Here is a 21,868-nt window from a genome sequence, read left to right as displayed (position 1 = left end):
CAGATTCCTGTTCTTGGCTTACAGAAATCAAACCTGATGTGGTCTTCTGCTGTTGTAGCCTGTCCACCTGTCCAAGGTTCACCCTGTTGTTCATTCTGAGATGCTCTTCTGTTCACCGTGATTGTAAAGAGTGTTTATTTGAGTTTCTATAGCCTTTCTGTCAGCTTAAACCAGTCTGGCCATTCTACTCTGACCTCTCTCATTAACAAGTCATTTCCGCCCACAGAACTGCCACTCACTGGAAGTTTTTTGCACCATTCTGTGTAAACTCTATAGACTGTTGTGGGTGAAAATCCCCGGAGATCAGCAGCTTCTGAAAGACTTAAACAAGCCCTTCTGCCACCAACAACCACGCCATGGTCAAAGTCACTGAAATTAGATTTTCCCCTTTCTTTAATGTGAACATTAACTGGAGCTTTAGAGCTGTACCTGGATAGTGTTATGCATTGTACTGCTGCCACATAATTGGCTGATTAGCAGGGGCACAGTTCCTATTAAAGTGGCCAGTGAGTATATATCTAGTTCAAAAAAACTAATATGGGTTTAACAGAGCAATAATGTTCCTGCCTATCTCACAGCACCTGCTATGAAGTAACAAAGGTTAAATCAAGTTAAGTAACTTAATGAAACCTATGACAAATACTGACACACCAAAATGAGTGTAGAGGAAGAATTCATCAAAAGTTGCCCCCCCCCTGCACAGTGGTGTGACATTTTGAGAGAGGGTGAACTACACTGCTGAATCACTTCTGACTGATTCTGCTTGTCTTCTTTTAACAGTCCAGTGCAGACGCAGAGTCCGGCGGGGGAAAGGCCACGTTACATAGGTCCAGCAGCACAGAGTGTCTGCCCAGACGAGCCCATGACTCAACAAAATCCAAAGCCAAAGAGCCAAAATCAGAGAACAGACGCTCTCTCAGTGAGTAATGTGTGTCAGTGACAGAACGAAAAAAAAAAAATTCAAAGACCTCTTTAAAGACCTCTTGATAGACAGCATTATTATTTTCAAGCCTCCTTCATTTGAGTTCAACAGTATACATTACCGAGAATTGTATTAGAAGGTGAAAAGCTAAAATGTCTTCCTGCTATAAAAAAAAAAAAGAAAACAAATGAGGAACTTGTAACCTCTGATGCATCCACTGAAATCATTAGTTATAACTGTTTTCTTGAGAAGTTCCTTATAATTAAAAAAAAAAGAAACACATTATAGTCATTTAGGATAACAAAACACAGATGTGTATCCACTAATGTCTAAAACATCAGCCTTTAAATTTTCCAAGATGTTTTCATGATGAGAAGCTGAAAGATAACACAGAAACCAACTTTCACAGAGTCTGACACAGTTAATAAAATTTGTTTCCTTCTTATAACGTGGGCAGTGTTCAAGCTGAACTACAGTGCCTCTGACAGTGCAGATAAGAACGGCGTGAAGAATCGCCTCAAGAAGTTCATCTCCAGACGGCCCTCCATGAAAACACTACAGGAGAAAGGCCTCATTAAAGGTGAAGCCCAAAAATGTCTAACATAATTTATACCACAGCGATGACTGGTCAGACGGTGCTGATTAATTTTCTATGACAGCAGCTCTGACATGAGTGTCGGCTGTAATTCAAGTCACAGGTTTATATATTAATGTGCTTATTCTAATATGTTAGCATTTGTATAGTAACAACTCATTCATAGGGACTTATATGGCAGCCATTCTACGGCAGACACAGTATATGGCCAAAAGTATGTGGACACCTGTCCATCACACCCACATATGTTCGTTCCTGAAACTTGCCACAAAGTTGGAAGCACACAGTTGTATAGAATATCTCTGTATGCTGTAGCATTACAATTTCCCTTCACTGGAACTAAGAGGCCCAAACCTGTTCCAGCATGACAATGCCCCTGTGCACAAAGCGAGCTCCATGAAGACATGGTGTGTGAAGGTTGGAGTGGAAGAACTCGAGTGTCCTGCACAGAGCCCTGACCTCAACCCCACTGAACACCTTTGGGATGAACTGGAACACTGACTGAACCCCAGACCTCCTCACCCAACATCAGTACCTGATCTCACTAATGCTCAAATTCCCACAAACACATTCCAAAATGTAGCAGAAAGACTTCCCAGAAGAGCAAAGGAGACTGACTCCATAGTAATGCCCATGGTTTTTGGAATGGGATGTTCAACAAGCATATATGGGTGTGCTGGTCAGGTTTCCACATACTTTTGGCCATATAGTGTAATAAACAGATTAAATATATATACATGAAATCGTTGATATAGTGAAGCTATCTGTAAGGCTATTGAACATTTAACAGTAACAGTAATGTAACAGTCAGTAAGTTTTCTACCATAATGTCCTGGTAGAAGCTGCTAGCATTAATGTCTATGTGAAATTCTGGGGTATTAATTAATTGATTTTTTCCTAATCCTATGACAAACTCTGCACAACATTAAGGGACATAGTTAGAAGTCTTAGCTGAAGGTAATGACATTTCCTCTATGGCCTTTTTAATGATCAAAGAGGACAATGCTGAAGGAATAAATAAAAGTAGTCTGGAATTAAGAAATAGCGCAGGTGGCCCTTGAACTGACAGCACTGGCAGAACTCCAAGGCAAGCTAGTTAGGAGAAGATCCCTTACCATATTACTCTTCTGTCCCCTTCATATCGCAAGCACACCATTAAAGGGTAATTTATTTAATAAAAGGTCTCTACCTCCATATATTTCTCCAGTAAGTGGTGCGAATAGAAATTTATATGCAAAGGTGGCTTGCTTGCAGTCATTTATGCATTTAGCGCAGCCTCCACTCCTCCTCCCCCCCCCCTCTTTGCTGAGTGCTCAAACGAGAGCAGGCCATCTTTGATGTTCCATAAGCCTCGGGGAGCGCTTGGCTGGCCGAGTATTAGTTCAAACGCCGAATGATGAGGAAGTTAATAGACTGTGAGTAACTCCATATTGACAGTCGCAGTTTGATAGAACTGTGTCACAGGACTGAGGGTCGTGTCCGTCTGATGGCAGCTTCAGAAAAGTGCTCAAACTAAGTGACATTAAATAAATTGTGTTTTACTTTTTGAAACCCTGCATGCCAAGTTCAATGGAAATGATTAAAAGAAAAGTCGTCTTGCAGATTGCGTCTTTGGATGTCACATGTTGACTTTGTGTCAGCGTGAAGGGACCACGGTTCCCAAATTTGTCCAGCTGTGTGTCAAGGAAGTGGAAAAACGAGGTATGTAGCTTTTGGAGAAAAGTCAATCATTATAGTGTCACAATTATTAATAGCCCACCATAATAAACATATCATTTTTTAAAATCCTGTTCTCATAGGGCTTGAGGCTGATGGCATATACAGAGTGAGTGGCAACCTGGCCACTATTCAGAAACTACGCTTCCTAGTTGACCAAGGTACCTTTTACTTAAACAGCTTTTTCTTTTTTATTTGACGTGCCTGTATGTATAATTCTCAGTACATGCACAGTCTCTTCTATTTACAGCCGTGTCTTTCTGCCAAAGGCTCATTTTTCATTGTATTTTGCACTGTATGATATTCAAAGATATTTTCAGTACATATGAAAGACACAGAGAACAATGTCTCTGAGTACTCAAGGGGCAAATTAACAGGTTCGTGTCCTACTGCAGGAACAAAAGAACACTGACATCATGATTAGCATTCTCTAATTTGCTCATCAAAAGACTGATGTTGTAATTGTTCCTTGCCTCCTCCTTCTGTTTGGTTCTTTTCTCCCCCCCAGAGGAGGAGCTGGATTTGGGCGACAGCCAATGGGAGGACATTCATGTCATCACTGGTGCGCTAAAGATGTTTTTCCGCGAACTGCCAGAGCCTCTGTTTCCCTTTCGCTTTTTCGAAATGTTCGTGGAGGCCATAAGTAAGTGACACTGCATTCTATCACATTTCTATCATTGGAAACCAGTGCTGTTCTGTTAAATAACAATTCTTGGGAAATCTGGTCACCATTCTGGAAGTTTTTGAAAGAGCATAATTACTTCCCTGGAATCTTTCCCTTTAAAACATATATTTCAATACTCTTGTTGAAATTACAAACACATATTGAAACATTTAGGATGAATTCCTCGTGGCGCCTTATTCCATGCATGTAGCCATTAAAAATAAACTTTCAACAGTAAACCTAAAGACAATGACCAGTGGTTGTGAGTTCCTGTAACCTGAGAACCGTTTTGTCATTTCTAATATCGGCTGATTCTGGAAACTTTTCACATAAATCCTTGGCATAAAGCCATGTAAAAATATGATATTTCAGACTGACCATACTTCATGGTCATTCTGTCACACCTGCTAGCCAAAAGGGGGCACTCTTTGACAGGGAGGTTGGTTTTCCCAAACCGTCCTGTTCCCTTGTTTGGGGAGCAGGGGAATTCCTTAGGCCAGAGGGCATAGCCAAAGCCTGAACTGCAGACTGAAACTGTCACCAGATCAGCTTTAATATCACATGGAACCCCCCAACACCACTGCAGGCCAAACTCTGGGCCCCATATTAGCAGGCCAGCTGACGCCATGCTGGTTCTCTTGGGCACTCTACCTCATAAGATGGCATGTTCTTATTTCAGCATGCCTCGTTGACTGCTAAGCGTTTATAATAGAATTTTTTTCCACTTTAAAGGAACAGTCCAGTCAAAAGTGCCAACGCTGTTAACAGTAAATGAAACCATATAGCCACCACTTATGACATAACTGGTGGCTGCTAGTTTCCATTCATGTTTGCTAGAGCTATTCCTTCAGCATAGGGAGGATAATAGTCTGTAGATACACAACTATTTAATTTAATACTGAAATTGCACAGACTTCAGATGTAACTACAGATTTATTTAGAAGTTACATGCAAGCTATGCACACGAGATAGAATTTGAGTAAAGTGGAGACATATCTCAATTACGCACAACTTCAACTCGAGCGCATTTTTCTTGCGTGATATCAGCATATCAGCTCGAGCAAAGAACAGTATTAAGTCCAGTTAAAAGTACTGTTCAAATACTATATAATCACAGACATTGCTTATCTCGAAGACTGAATTTTTTAAATGGATAAAGTTAAACTACACTTACATAAAGTCAGCTGTAAGCGTTGAAGATGAGCCCTGAGTCAGCTTATCCTTTAACCGTGGTCACAACTGGCATTATTTTATTAATTCAACAAAAACAAAGAAAAGCAAAAAAAAAATGCATTTCTTTCTTTCTTTTATTTTCCCCCTTTTTCTCCATATTTTCATCCTGGCCAAATCCCACCCACCTATCACATGAAGGTTACCAATGCTGGAGGGTGAAGGCTAACATGTGCTTCCCCCAAGACACATGAAGCCAGCCAGCCGCATCTTTTCGAACTCCTACTCATGCTGTGTCACATGGCACTCAGAGAAAAGCGCTATCTACCCTCTTCGGCATACATGACCTCACAGATGGTCACAGCTAGTGTAACTGTGATTGACAGGGGAGAGTATGCTGTCCCTGTCACCCAGAACACATGGCCAATTGTGCTCTCTTGGTCTCCCTGCCGTGGATGGCTGTAGCATTGTCGGGATGATCTCTGGACGGCAGGGCAACCGCTTTCCTCTTGTGTGCTTTCACTCACGAGCCCCAAGTCTGCATTTTCTATCTCTGATTTTTTTTGTGGGGTTTAAAGGTGCTATTGAAAAACCCTGTATTGGATGCTTCTACTCGTAATCCGAAAGGTGCGCCCAGAAAATGGACTTAGGCAGGTCTGTAGACTGTAAGGAATATATAGGAATAAATATTAATGCAACTTTTGGAGTTAAGTCAACAACTATGAATACAGTCCTTGGTGTTGAATGTATGTCATAAGTTTTAATTCATTTTCCCCTAATTTCCTTGAAGCTTGGCAAAAGATGCAGCAAAAATGCTGAATACTTATATCCTATTTCTCTTAGAGTAGGTAAGATTAAACATTCAGTAGGCAGATCAAACTTAAGTTTTAAAAATACAAATTCTATCCTGACCCATAGACACTGTTACAGAATTCCCATCTTGGTATTCCCCTTTGGCTGGAGAACGAGCCTGAGGTGATGTGGTTATTTGGTAATAAAATATTTTTTTGCACTGCATGTAGCCCTTCATACTGCAAACCGCTCCCATTCGCTTAATGAGTGGAGGCGCCTGATGACTTACAGATAATGTTTAGTCAACTAATTAATATGGTATAATGCACATCACAGCAGGAGGTATAATTAGCTTAACCTGCAACACACTTCGTGATAAATGGAACTTTACTACCAAAAGCTTTTGGGGGAGAAACGGGAAAGACAGTAGCTGTGAAGGGAAAGAGACCAAAGACAAATAAACAGTCGAGAGAAAGTACTATAAAATCATACAAGCCATAGAACCATTTCTGCATGATTCATTATACCAACTCAAACTCTGATGAGAGAAAGAGATTGTGTTTGCTTTCATATGACTATCATCTCATACGAGTTTGGATCATGCTTCAACTCACTCACTTTCCTCTCTTACAGATCCACATATCATTTACAATTTTTTCACCTGGCAGCTGATGATCATTCAATAGAACAAGGATATGTTTCTCATAGTGACATTGGCCAGAGTGCATCATTAAAACAAGCTCACTCCTACTCATGACTGCCCTTTAAATGGGTGGCATTAGCTAAAGGTCTTTGGAAGAGCGCTTTGGATCATAGTCGGTTCAATTAGGAGCGATGCCCAAAAGCACACTGTAATTGGAACAGGCTGTGGTTGCGCTCTTGCACTACTATAACTTTGTTTATAATAGACCTACTCATTACATCTCAAAGCTTCCTGAATATAGTTATGGAACGTCCCTGTACAATGACCTAAATACAATTTTGCTCAATTGTTTACCGACGTATCATCCCACTCATGTTGGAAATACACCCCTGTCACACGTGTTTATATAATTGTAAATTTGTTACGCCTGGTCCACGATTTAGACTTTCCTTTCCTCAGGTAGACAGTTGGCCTAATTTTCCATTCCCTCATTCTGTGCATGGAGTGCAAAGGTTGGCAAGCGAGCAGTTCTTGGCTCATGATGGGCTCAAATCTATTATTCATCTTGCCTGGTGTCTTAGCGACATTGTCCCACCACCTGTCTCGCACACAAGCGTGCCTTGTTGTTCCCAGTGAATGCGTGCTCACTGACAAATTGAGGTTTTGTTCTTCGAGTTGACACGCAGAGAATCTGACTAAAGTGTGTGTGTACTCCCAAGTTCCCTTTGTTCCATGTTAGCATGGAGATACTACGAAAATACCGCAGCATGATGACGGTCTACGTGTCACCATTCATTCAATGCTGAATATGTTAAAACGTTACTTATTCCTGTGTAATCTACACCTCTCTATATGAGCTGTAATATGTCATAGAATTATTCAGATTTTTATTCACTATGCCCAGTCTTAAAAACGATGCCTTCTATGAAGGTTGCCTAATTTCTCTGGTGTGAACTCATTGGCATGCAAAGCTGGCATGCAGAAAGACTTTCAAACGCATAAAATGCTTCCCAGTCTCTATATTTCATCAAGGAGTTTTTCATGTTTAATAAATTACAGCGGCTGATCCACTAAGACTTTGTTATTCATAAAGCAAAGCATTCAATTGGGATACATTTAAAATCTTAATCATAACCTGCAGGACTATTTGCAGTGTGCTAATATTTGCTTTGACAGGGCTTACAGAAGTCAGTAGACAAAAGCCCCAAGATGAGCTTAGACTCCGAAGCGAGCTTTATTTGAACAAAGTAGGTCTCAGTGTTTGTGACTGGATTATTTTCAGTTGTTTAGAACTGAACATGGGTCTGTTTACCACATCCATCACTACTGCAAACAAACCAAGGATGCTATTATATATCTTTTATAGATTATATAGCGTACTGTCATCTGTCTTTCCTCACAAGCACATTTAGTCCATGCAAGCTGATTTTTGATGTCGCATGATGAGGCAATGCTGCAAATAAATCATACGTACGAGCAAAAAAGGTAACTGCAGCTCAGCCTACACCTCTTATGTCAGCCAGGGAGGACTGTGGGTAAGGACTAAAGTCTAGCATGATGTATAAGTGCACACTGATTTAGATACAGGCATTTTTACTCTGTTATATATTAATGACACTGTCCGCACCATCTGTCCACAATGCAGAACGAGGGACCATCTCCAATATGCTCACCACCAAAGGCAAAGTAATTAATGACAGCAATAATGCCAGCAATAATGACTAGATTAAATATTTCACAGGCCGACTGCCATGCAGTTGTCAAAGCCAAATAAGTGTTGAGGCTTTCACAGATTGGGTAGAGGCAGAAAATTTGTCTAAATGCTTTTTTCTTTTTTTAAGAATCAGAACATGTCTTACGGGGATTATGATGATAAACAGCCACTCCCATCTTTCTCAACACTTTACTAATCAAAAGTTTTTTTTTTTCTTGTAATCAAAGCCTGCCTGTGTGCTGCATCATTATATCTGTACCTAAACACTGCACTGTTGGCACGTATAGCAGTGGGTCATAGCCACTCTCTCAGTCCTAGAACTTGTTCCCTGTCTGTGCTTAATTGGAAAACCTGGCATCTGACAAGGGCATCTGCTAGCCAGGGCCGTGCCAGCACGGTGAATACATGGAGACATCTGCTCCATTAGTGCCCAGGGGGCATCCCGGGCAGTACAGTAGACCAGTGGTGTGATTACTGCCAGATCTTTTCCATCACACAAGCAGGCATAATAAAATTATTATATACATCTAAAGTGTAAAGAAATTCTGTAAAGCACAATGAGGTGTGCTGAAAAAAAACTCAATGACATGGTGGTGTGATGTGGCCCGACATGAAGCGGAGTTAGTGTTACCACCCTTACGTTGATTATTTTCCAATAACAGCAAGACACTGGAGACTCCTTCCTTAAATATTACATAAACATCATCTCACAGAAAGCTTCATCATGTCAACAATTACACATTCTACATTTTTAAATAACACATTTTTTAAAATGTTCATTATACTGTAAGTCTTAATTTATGTGCCGGTCGCTATACAAGTCACTGGGAATGAGCTGTTACTATAGAAACGATAGTGTATTAGAACGAGCGCATTAATATAAACCTGTGCTTTGCATTACAGTCGGCACTACCATTATAAAATTTAGATTTAAAAAATGTAGGTCAGTATACATGGAGTCACCGCACTTTGTAACTCTGGAAATCTTTATTTTGCGTCAGTCTGTGTGTATAAACCCTTGTTGCAGAAAAGGTCTTGAACTAAGCTGGAAAACAGCTAATGTGGTGCAGGCATCTGACCTGCCCATAAGTGGCTCAGCATGTCCGTGTACACACAAACACACACACACATGCACAGGTGGTGCTCCTCAGCAAGCAAAAGCTGTTCCCAAACATCTGCTTAGGGATCAGATGGCCTGTTCTCAAAACGGATGCTGGAGTAATAGCAGATATTATTACATGCATGTACAGTTATTGATCCTAGCATTCAACATATCTCCTTTGCAACTGCTAACTAACTTACATCCGCCTTTTTAAATGATTTCCAACGATTCAATAAATATGCCGAAGGTGCAGAAAAACAGCCAGACATATGACAGATGGAAAAGAGAAAAACCTCTACAGGTCAACAGGGCTGTTGTGCGTTCTGGACAGCATGCAGGTTGGCCTCTCAGTAGTGTTTCATGAGGCTACCAGCCATCTGACATGCCAGGAGTAGAAGGGTCAAAAGGTGAACACTTAAGGCTAGTGTTACATCACGAGAGCTTTTAAAGGACCGCAGGCTCTAAGAGCCATTAACCAACCACCACAGCATCAACGAAAAGATATATGAGTGAGCACCACACTGAAAGACTACAATAATCAGTATTTCATGGTGATTAATACTGATATGTAAGAGTTCTTACAAGTTGATGCCTTCAATTTAAAACATGGCAAGATAAAGAGATTATACATTATTCTCATATGAATTCTGTAGTGCTCTGGGAAATTAACCATGTGAGCGAGTTAAAAGAAATTTGAGCATTTTGAGAAACTTTATGCTCAGATGGATGCTGCAGTTGTAACTGGGGTTATTACCAGGGGGGGGTGATATGACAAAAAAAAAAAAAATCATATCACGAAATTGGAAGGCATTTCTACAATACGTAATATGTATCACGATATATAGGTTTGTTAATCATCTGCCAGCAAAAGAGTAGTGTTGCATTTTTTTATTAAAAAAGGAAAAAGCAATTCATTCTAATTCTAATAATTCAAATACGGTTGTAATAATAAATAAAAAAATACATTTTCTCTCTTATTAAATTGCAAAAAGATATCACAAAACTTATGATATCTCAGAAACGTGTATTGTAACTTTATCACAATATCAATACTGTATCATCATATTACCCAGCCCTAGTTAATACTACATCATGTAACTCTTTTTTTTTCTCGACAGAAACTAAGGAGCAGAAGCAGAAGGTGCAGGCGCTGAAGAAGCTGGTCCATCAACTCCCCAAACCCAACCATAACACCATGAAACTGCTATTCCATCACCTGCAGAGGTCGGTCAAACAGCAAAACCATTGTTAAACCTTTATATTCAATCAGGTCCTTCACAAAGTGAAATCTTGTACCGGCTTTGATATAATCTCAGTCCATCTCCATTACAGAACGCTAATCGATTTTAGCCATGAGTGTGATTAGACAAACTATCCATTTTGGTGTGTGGTTATATACCCCAGGAAAGAAGAAGCCCTGTGCACAGAAAAATGCAAACTGGAGCGCTCAAGTCTCTGTCCATGCTAACATAGCTGGCACAGTCACTAGGCCATATGGCTAGTCTCCATCTCCCAGAAGGGGTGTTCCATCCCACTTTACCCTTCTGCACATTTACCACCCTGCACAGGAGGGCTAGAGGACTCAGATCAGATTGATGAGCCTCCCCCCTCCTCCAACCTCTCCCAATGGAACATGCCCTTTTGGCTCTAGTGATAAAGTTTGTTGGGTTGCATATGTCAGGTTGAGCAGGTGAGATGAAGGGTGAATTTTTACTTTAGCGCCGCTGTCATAACTGGCTTAAACTAAACAGTATGAAGAATTATTCCACAACTACCGAATTGTACTTGCCTATTATTATTATTGTTGTCTTCACCCAAAAATGCATATTAATGAGCATATTGAGCCTCAGAATAACACAACAGACGGATGAGACAGTCTAATATGAAAATAGATTTGTCCCGTGATCTGCATGATTGTAGCACAAGACGTGTCCAGTTAGTCACCGTATTTGAAGCCAAATTTCACGTGTTAATGAACAGTCCAAAAAGACTATTAGCGCAATGCAATTTACATTCCAAACTACTGCAGTCATACACGAGGCACACACATAAAGCCATTAATTCTTTGAAAGCAGACCGTAATCCGTTGAACTTTTATTTTGCTGACTGACTTGCTGTTATAGTGGGACTTGTGGTGGTGCTGAAAATCCCTGCAGTGCCACCAAGTCTGTCCTTTCCCCTTAGCTGTATACTACCAGGCGTCTCTAGTAGCATTAGTGTACATGGAGAATGTTGGGCCTCTCTGCATTGTGGGGCCACACCCAAAGCAACTGATGTGGTTCATACATAACTCTCACTTTGGAAGTTTTATTCTTCTAACTGCTTTTTTTCCCCCACCTCTTGCTCTGAGAACAGCTTTCTCCGAGTTGAGTAAGTGCAAGGAATGTGTGGTTAAACAGTATTAAACAGAATGTTCGCTTCACTTTTTTTTTTTAAATCTCAGGACAGATAATCCAATGGTCATTATGTGCACAATAATATTAAATCTGAAGAGTGTGTGTTTATTCAGATGAAGCTCTAGGGAAATATTAGCGCTAAATCAATGATTCATTTGAGTGAATAAGTAACATTTGAATCTTGTTTGGAAACTTTTAGTAGCAAATGAAGTCTGAATGCATGTTTTCACTGTAGTTATTCGGCTGGCATGTCACCATTCCAAGTCTAACTGTCAATAAAGATGCAAAATTTCCCTTCATTTGTAAAGCCTTAAATGCTAAATGGTTTGGCTGCAATTGCAAACACACAAACAAAAACAGCCTCCTCAATCTATAAATCTGGAAACTCCAATCAAAGTAATAGTAACTTGAGCATAGTTTCAAGTCTGCTGTAACCAAAAACCTCTAATACCAATTTGAAGCCAACAGGAACAAGTTAGAACTCAGCCAAACTGCTTCCCATCATCTCTCTTTCCTTCATTGTTTATCACATTGGACTTTTGAGAAAGTATTTCTTTAGCAAAACAGGTATGCAGCAGCTAAGTGTGACCCAGAATCCCTTGCAGCTATGCCTGTGTTGTGGGCTACATTTTCTCCTTGGCTCGGCTCGGTCGAGGAGTGGCTGAGAGCCTTATGAAGTCGAGGGCCCTTTGTTGTGGGCGCGTGGTATGCCCGTGTGGAACCAATGTTCCCGTTTTCCTCTGGCCCATTGGGGCCTGTGTTCAATAAAGCAGTTGTGTATTCGCATTGTGATGATGTGGTCAAGGCAACCGGCTCTCTCAAGCTTGCATTCGCTCAGCCATGCTATTTACGTCTCTTCTTGTGGGTGTTTTTGTCACCGCCACTCATATTTCCCATTTGCCGCAAGTGATTTAAAAGATGGTAGGTTTTGGCATTTTTGTTGGTAATTCAAGGTTCCTTTTTGTGCTAGAGAAACCTGGATCGACCTTTGTGGCCAGAGCAAGCTGATCAGCAAAGTTAAAATAAAAAAAAAACTGTTCGTCTCCCATCTGGGTTTGATGTCTCAAATGGAGAAGGAATGTTGTTAGCAAATGAAAAGGCCAGAAAAATAACAACATTTGTTAGAGGATACATGTGATGATACATCCTTGTTTGCAAAAAACATACTTTACAACTTCTCCAGAAGAGCCAATTCTTTTGAAGAAAGATACACATTTTGGATCACACTGGATGCTAAACATATTATATAGCACTTTTAACTAAAACACCATGCAGAATGAAATCTGCACTGAAATAATACTAAAGAAAGTCAGAAAGAATATTACAAAAAAGCACTAGGCCATATGGCTAGTCTCCATCTCCCAGAAGGGGTGTTCCATCCCACTTTACCCTTCTGCATATTTACCACCCTGCACAGGAGGGCTGGAGGACTCATCTCAGATTGATGAGCCTCCCCCGCCTCCAACCTCTCCCAATAGAACATGCCCTTTTGGCTCTAATGATTTGCTGGGTTGCTGGGTTGCATATGCAAGGTCCCCCAAATCATACAACAGGCTCAAATCATACAACAGGTTAGTGAATGAATTTTTTTCTTCACGTTGGTTGAAAGTCAATTTCTCATAGGACACAATTTTTGGACCTGAATTTTGCTTCAGAATCCTATGCTTTCTAAAAATGCTTATTATAAATAAATAGCCTATGCTTTTAAAAGAATAAAAACTCTTTTAAAGATCACCTATGTTTACAAAGACATTTAGATGAAATTCAGTCCATCATGTGTGAACAAGGAAAAGAAATGGGAAATACACTCACCAGGCACACTCACCAGCTTCAGTTATTTTTCACATCAAACATTAGAAATAGGAAAAAATGGGATCTCAGTGACTTTGATCAGGGCATGGCTGTTGCTGCCAGATGGGCTAGATGGAGTATTTCAGAAAGTGCTGATCTCCTTGGATTTTGACATACAACAGCCTGTCAAGTTCACACAGAATTGTGAGAAAAACAAAAAAACATCCGGTGAGCAGCAGTTCTACGGTTAGAATCAGCTTGTTGAAGAAAGATGTCAGATGACAATGGCCAGACTAGTTCAAGCTAACATGAAGGCTGTGGTAACTCAAATAACCACTCTTTACAGTCATGGTGTGCTAAAAAGCATCTCAGAATGCACAACATGTTGAACCACACCAGACTCCATTCCTGTCAGGGTACGAACAGGAATCTGAGGCTACAATGGGCACAGGCTCACCAAAATTGGACAGCTGAAGATTGGAAAAACGTCACCTGGTCTGATGAATCTCGGGTTCTGCTGAGGCACACAGATGCTAGGGTCAAAATGAATGAATCCATTTACACAACCTGCCTTGTGTCAAAAGGTCAGGGTGGTGGTGTAATGGTGTGGGGAATGTTTTCTTGGAACACACTGGGCCCCTTAATACCAATCGAGCATCGCTTGAATACCGCGGCCTATCTTGAGTATTGCCGTTGACCACGTGCATCCCTTTATGACCACAGGTTCCCTATCAGATAAAGGTTACTTCAAGCATGATAATGCACTAAGTCGCAAAGAATACGCTATCTCTAACCACGAATATATCAATGAGTTCAGTGTATTTCACTGGCCTCCCCAGTCACCATATCTGCCTCCAGTGGAGCACCTTTGGGACGGAAGATTTGCAATCATATCAACATGGAACAGAATTTCAAAGGAATCTTTCCAACACCTTGTGGAATCAACAATACAAAGAATTGAGGTTGTTCTGAGAGCAAAGTTTAGTATGGTGTTCCTAATAAAGTCACCAGTCAGTGTAGATCATAATATAGATCCTATAAAATCTAGATTTTAGAAACCAAAACAAGCAAATTTATCATTAAACCAAGCCAAAAATACTATTTAAACTAAGCCAGACAAGTCTACTCAGTGATACTGTCTGGTCCGTTCACATTTAAGGCCATGTTTTACTAATGACATAATTTAAAGCTTGGAGTGATGCCTCTTCTCCTGCGCCCCATCCCACTGCTAATTTATTATTCGTCTCGTCCTCAAGGACTGAACGAGGCTGACCCAATTAGCAAGAGCTTCCTAGGCGGGGGAAGGACAGGGGCAATTGTGTGCTGTCCTCCATTTCATGTCAAGTACTGTTCACAAACAAGATGCTAATTAATAACCATTGGCATCTTGAGTAGCGCTTGTTGCCTTTCATGCGGGGTATCTATGATTCGATCGAGCGCAGCGCAGTCACCCCCGGTCAAGCTGGTCCTCCCTCTTGAAGCTTCGGTCAACTGAAATAGTCTAATGAGGGCAATCTGCTATAAGCTAACATATATAACTGGCTAATGTTACTATGAGCAAAAGTACACATTTCAATAGAATATTGTTGTGGCCTACATTTTGGTGCCTTTTCTATTTCAAATTTATGATGAAAAAACAACTTATACCTGCTGGTATGGTATTTCTGTTACATCAAGTACAATAAATTATTACAGTGCTCATCCAGCAGTAATGAACTAATTAAAGCTTGGTCACCATATTAATTTAATTCAGCTACAATGAATGCAAATTGTGTAGGGGCAATGATGGTACAGGGATAACATAATGAAATAATTACAGAAAAAATACTACAGGATTAGGAAGAGAAAAAAGCTTCATATTAAACCTTTTAAAAAATCACTTCGGAAATGAAGTCTTTCCCTCTTTAAGATCATTAGCGAGCCATTAGCAATGGCAGCCAAGATCCTTACATCACACTGTGCTAATTAGGTTAAAATGCTGGTGGCAGGACGAGTGTCTGGCTATGATGTACAAGGGAAACGAAATGGCCGAGGTTAATTATACGCATTAAAGGGGGGAATTATTGGAAGTGCTTGGGCTGCCCTTTTAGGTTATGTTGCTCCGATTAAATGGGTCTCTATAGTGCAGGAACACACCAAAACAGGTCATGAACTGCCATATCATTACTCGTCTCTGTCATTAGGCTCATTATTTGCAGAACATACAGAACATCAGTTGACGATTGATGAGTGAATCTGTGGAAATATGTAGCACTTCTATGGACAGTTTGTTTCTTACTACTGAGCGTTCACAGTATCATCCTGACTACACGCAACCGTAGAGAGTACAAAACATTTTTGCCACTGAAAAGCCACAAGACACATTTTTTTTTCAGAATGTTAAAGCCTCCAGTCCACCTCAGAGCTCTTAGTCATGATCCCATTGACAACTTGGAGTATCGCCTTCAGCCACAGTCCCACCCTCTTTTTCCAGGCTTCATCCCATTACAGAGCTTGAAGGCTCTGTCCTGACTCGTCCTGGGAGCCCTCTGGTACCCCAGTAGCGACTGTTTGTGTGTTCCAGCCAAACCTCAGCTCTCAGCGATCATACATAAAGTCTCTATAGATACCTCCAAAAGACTAAGTTCAAGTCCTCAATTTGTCCTCTAGCCATCTCAGATGCCCCGGGGCACATTTTACAATGGTCTATACAGCACATTAGCAAATGTATGGCAAGACCAATAACAGCTCTGTACTACCTCGATACTAATGCATTGATGAAATATTCTGTCGCATTCTTTAACACGCCACTTTTCCGTTTCTCTTTGCAGAGTTTTGACAAAGTCACGGCAAAACCTCATGTCGAGCCAAGGCATCAGCATTGTTTTTGGACCGACTCTCATGTGGCCTGAGCTGGATGTGGGGAACATGGCTGTCAACATGCTGTACCAGAACCAGATAGTGGAATTCATGCTCATTGAATGTGTGGAGATCTTTGGACCAGAAACCAAGTAACAAGTGCTTAAATATAAAAGGAGTTATTTTATGACAGGACTACATGCACATTTATTTTTCATGAAAAGGAGACAATAAAGTAAAGATAACAGGAACTTGCAGGACTTTGCTCTCTGAGCAAACGTGGTTCCTCTTGTTGCACTTCATATTCCGGCGTTAGTGAAGTCGTACGCCGGGTTTACTTTGTGTGATTTTTGCCTTGAGTTTATCATCGATACGAAAATCATACAATGTAAAAGAACTCTGTGGTTGTGAATTGAGAACAGTGTTCTTGAAAACATGCACCAATGTCACCTCCAGACAATTTAGTACCACTGTGACCAAACAGAGCCAAAATTCCGACAGTGTGAAATTTTTGTTTTATTAAAATCTCTAAGCTTCAGCAATATAAAACGAATATTAGGATGGTGCTGTAGCTTTATGTAAAATTCACAGGACAGCAAATGTACAGCCTACATGCCTGGACCCTCGTACAGTGACTTGTATAGCTATCATACGTGCTAACAGACAGGGGAAAAAAAATTATTTATTATTATTTTTTTATTTTTTTTTTTTACCTCAAGCTCACTCTGAAGAACAACATTCCATGTTGTTCTTATTTATCCAGACAAACAATTCCAAACTCCTTTTCTTCATGTTTTAAATAATTTCTCTAACATTGCTACTATTATACAAAGGGCTTATTTCTGTTCGTGCTTATTTTTTATTTCTGAACAAGCCCAGATCATGCTGACTTTCCTACAAGTGTGTTACGCTTCCCCGCGATGCAGCAGGAGCAGCAGTTTAAATGATGCACAGGTTGGCTACATGAAGGAAGCAACCTGCATGGTCCTATCACATGACAGCGGAGAGTTAGGTAGTGGGTGGGAATTTGCAAGACCAAATTGGAGAGAAAATTGTGTGCTTGTGTGTGTGTGTGTGTGTGTGTGTGTGTATGGGGTGGGGGGCGTTTGTGTGCTTTGGGCACTTAAGGTTAATTCTGAGCTATGTCATGTTTTCCTGATCAGTTTTGACTTTTCAATGTGTAGGTCAGAAAATGTTTTTTTTTGACACTGTGTCATAAAGACTTGTGTACTCTTGTAAATAAAAAGTTATCTTTTTCCTTTGTCTTTTCAATTATGTTTACATGCAGTGCCAGCTGTATATTTCTTCAGGTACAATGAACAACTAAACAATGAAAGCTAGAAACATTTTATATACTGATTACATGCATCACTTCTTAATTATTTATTTTTTTACATTTTGGATTACATGTTTTTGTTGGAGTTTGGAAATAATATATTGGTCAACCAAGTTAAAACCCCACTAGCTTTTCAGCCAGTTATATGCATCCTCTGAATCGGCATGCTGTTGTGAAAATAGTTCCAGTGATCTTCAGAACTGCCACAGCGAATATGCAACGGCCACAATCACATCGGTTTCTAATCAAACTGCCAAAAGTCCTCTCCAATTCCCTAACAGCGGTGTCTTTTTATTCACTCTCCGCAAGCCAACGCCGAGACGCTCTGCATGAATGTGTTTTTTATTCCATCCCAGAGATAAGACGGAGTCTGTAATTACGTGGAGAGCCAGCGCTCTAAATCAGACACTTCACTTTTTGGCATTGAGTCGAGTAACGATGAAGGGGATTGGAGAGCGAGGGGGAGGGGCGACACAAACCAGATATGCGAGCTTGCAAGTTTCAGAAAATCCATTGTGGAAATAAGAGGGAGAAATGATCTGGATGCTTGGAGTGACCTTCCTGGCAGTGCCAGTTATCTCTAGATCTGAAATGAGCACGATCAGACCGCTGGGACAGCCACTGCTACATGTTACTCACCACAAGCAAAACAAAAACAAGGTTGGATGTTATGTGCTATCTGCTATGTGCTATCTAAATATAATGGAGAATAATGTCAAATAGTGCTCCTGCTGATCTCACATGCACTCTGCGAGACATTCTGCTTGGAATATTAGTACATACATTCGATTACACTATACTGGCTTCAAGTGCTGACTGAAAGTTTCTTTTTTCTTCTGGTTTCTTTGGACAGACATAATACTGGACTAATACACCTCAATAGGAGCTTTAATAATTATGCAAATCTTTCTTACAGAATATACATTTTCCATATCCGGAATGTGGTGTTGAAAGACAGCTGTATAAATATACATACATACAGTTTCAACACCTTTTATACATATTCTTGGCTGGACATTTCTGGCCAAAAGCAATACTGACCTGCAAACGCAAATCATGAACCTATAAGCATCACTCATGTGGCTAAAAAAATGAATACATCATAAATTTTTGGGCACGCAAAAGCAATAAGAAAACGGAACACATCATGGTGCCCTGTAAACGTCAGGGCCGTGTGAAAGACCAGTCGACGCCACGCAGACTTCAGGATGAGATGGAGACTGTGGGCTTCGTGTTTTCCCTAGGCGAGCCAAGATGCTTCACGTCTAACGATTTCATGTTCTAACCGGAGACCACTGCGCTCTGGAGAACCCCCGCCCCTCCACCTCACACTCAACACACACTTTTGTTTTCCCAACCCTCTTGGCAGAGCTTCATGGAAATGGGTGTCTTTGTAAGGCTGAAAAAAAGAGCTGAATGCTAAAAAAAAGACTCAAAAAAGTAAATGAAAGCATAACAATGCTGTGTCCTTGTGAACTGCCTGCCATGTTCTAACCACCAGGCCCCATTAAAAGGGGGAGCATGTTCCAAGAGAACATGGCAGCATATTGATAGCATATGACTGTGTCACACAAGGACAGCGCTCTGCCTCTGCCTTGTTTTTACATTAGGAACACTGGCATGGTTAGCATTAGTTCTTAACTACTTGTAAGACTTTAATATAAGTACATCAAATATGCATTATAGGATTTGTAGAATGATCAAAAATGGGCAGTAGGTTGTAGACATCTGTCTTCTGATGTCTTCTGTTCAAGCTTAAAAAAAAAAGGCTTTGACTACATATACTCACTGGCCACTTTATTAGGAACACCTCTACACCTGCACATTCATGCATTTATCCAAACAGCCAAACATGTGGCAGCAGCATAATGCACAAAATCATGCAGAGCTTCAGTTTGTGTTCACGTCAAGCATCACGAAAAAAATGTGATCTCGCTGACTTTAACCGTGGCATAGTTGCTGTTGCCAGATGGGCTGGTTTGAGTATTTTAGAAACTGCTGATCTCCTGGGATTTTCACACATAACAGTCTCTAGGGTTTACACAGACTTGGTGTGGAAACCAAAAAACAAATGGGAGTGTAGTGGATGGACATGACAAGTATTTGTTCCTGCCACCTGTGTGAGGTTATCATCTCTATTTTTCCATATCAGAAGTTTTAGGGTTACTACACAATTACACTTAACCACCAGATCTGTCTTAGTACTGAGTTGAAAGCTACAGATTTGAGTGCCAATCAGTGATTTTTGAATGACTATACACAGTCTGGAAATGTTCGACACCACCAGTTCTTTCTTTTATCAAATGCTAATCGTTTTAAAAACAACGCTTGAAAAAATAAGGCCATTTAACCCAAAAACATCCACTCAGCATCAGTTCTGAGAACGGAAATGCCTTGTTAATGAGAGAGGTCAGAGTAGAATGGCCAGACTGGTCCGAGTCGACAGAAAGGCTACAGTAACACAAATAAGCACTCTTTACAACCGTGGTGAGCAGAAAAGCATCTCAGAATGCACAACACGCAGAACCTTGAGGTGGATAGGCTACAACAGCAGAAGACCACATCAGGTTCCACTCTTGTCAGCCAAGAACGGGAATCTGAAGCTACAGTGGGCACAGGCTCATCGAAACTGGACGGCTGAAGATCACCTGGTCTGATGAATCTGAATTTCTGTTGCAACATGCAGATTGTAGGGTCAGAATTTGGTGTCAACAGCATGAATCCACAGTCTGTCTTGTGTCATCAGTTCAGGCTGGTGTTGTCTCAAACTGGTTCCATGAATATAAGAATGAGTTCAGTGTAGTTCATTGGCCCAGTCATCAGATCTCAATCCAACACAGAACCTTTGGGATGTGTTCGAAAGGGAGATTCACAGCATGAAAGTGCAGCTGACAAATCTGCAGCAATTATGTGATGCAATCATATTAACAGGAAACAGATTCTCAAAGGAATCTTTCCAACACCTTGTGGAATCCATGTCACCAAGAAAAGTGAGCTTGTTCTGAAAGCAAAGTGGGGTCCTAACTATTATTAGCATGGTGTTCCTAATAAAGTGGCTGGTACATGTAGTAACACTTAAACTAACATTCTGGCCATTTGATTTGCCCAAAAACAAAAGGCTGACAAAATACGGAAGCTGCATTTGGGAAAACAAAACTGCTGCTAATCAAAATTCCCATTTCATGCATAATCTAGCCTCGATACTCTTATTTCAGAGGAAGATTTCTTTTTCACCCACCACACACACTAAAGGTATTCATTGCTTAAAGAATTTCATTCTTTAATTTTCTCTTTCAGGTTTAGAACAACAGCCAAACAGAAGCAGGATCACCGCTGGGGCGTGAAATTAATGCTACTGTTTCTCGTTGATAATCCATTTTAAAAACATCCCCAAACCTCCTCCCACCAACAATCAACACCTTTCTGTGTAACTTGGGGCAGCTGTTGCATTTTTTATACTGTAGTCAACTTTATTAGAGACTACAGAAAGCACAGCTGTAGAAATGTTCAAATTAAACCCTTTATCCAGTGTCCTGCGATAGGTAAAATGGTATGTCGGAGATAAACACATTTTAAACCACCAGCCACAAATCTTCTGTTAAGACTGAGAATCTGTGAGGTGGGTGAAGGATTAAAACTGCCAAACTTTCAGTGTAGTGGGTGGAAAGGCAGTTATCCCTAGACTCGACAAGTCTTTGTTTCGGCCACCTGTGTGAGTTTGTCCTCTATTTTTTGCCATATCAGAATTTTTTGTGTTACTACATAATTACATTTAACCGCCAAATCTGACAGAGTACTGGATTGACAGCTACAGGTTCAAGTGCCAGGTTAGAGGTTTTTCTGAAACCTCTGTACACAATCTGCAAAGTCCTACTCCATCAGTCATTTCTTTTACCAAATCCTAATTGCGTTTTAATGTTTCCCTAGCATTTATAGCTCCATTAATTTCAAATGTTTTCAAAAATTATGCTTGAAAAAAATAAGGCCATTTCATGCAACCAGACTTTGAGATTTGGACTGCTTGTGCCACTTCGGTTCCTCCGATTCTGTCAGTCAGAAGCAGGAACATGAATTAAAAAGGCCAGTGAAAAATGTCTTAATGCCTACTGCATTTTACAGAGGTTGCTATTAAGTTTTTATATGTGGGATGACATTTTGTAAGTGCCGAAACAGCAGTGGTATAAGCTTT

The 21,868-nt window shown here is 40.5% G+C and overlaps 1 protein-coding gene across 2 annotated transcripts in view; it reads left to right on the top strand.

The window, feature by feature from the left end:
• Window positions 1-17,600, top strand: part of arhgap15 (Rho GTPase activating protein 15) — a 41,438-nt gene extending 23,838 nt beyond the window's left edge. For both annotated transcript variants that reach the window (XM_026928149.3, XM_026928148.3), the window contains 7 exons: window positions 781-919; window positions 1,380-1,502; window positions 3,120-3,218; window positions 3,317-3,394; window positions 3,742-3,876; window positions 10,437-10,542; window positions 16,316-17,600. In XM_026928149.3, coding sequence (XP_026783950.3) covers window positions 781-919; window positions 1,380-1,502; window positions 3,120-3,218; window positions 3,317-3,394; window positions 3,742-3,876; window positions 10,437-10,542; window positions 16,316-16,499 — 864 coding nt within the window. In that variant the 3' untranslated portion in view covers window positions 16,500-17,600. The remainder of the gene's footprint in view (window positions 1-780; window positions 920-1,379; window positions 1,503-3,119; window positions 3,219-3,316; window positions 3,395-3,741; window positions 3,877-10,436; window positions 10,543-16,315) is intronic.
• The last annotated feature ends 4,268 nt before the right edge of the window (window positions 17,601-21,868 follow it).

The sequence above is a fragment of the Pangasianodon hypophthalmus genome, chromosome 5 (genome assembly GCF_027358585.1).
Source record: "Pangasianodon hypophthalmus isolate fPanHyp1 chromosome 5, fPanHyp1.pri, whole genome shotgun sequence".
Taxonomy (NCBI): domain Eukaryota; kingdom Metazoa; phylum Chordata; class Actinopteri; order Siluriformes; family Pangasiidae; genus Pangasianodon; species Pangasianodon hypophthalmus.
This window is presented reverse-complemented; position numbering and strand designations above follow the sequence as displayed.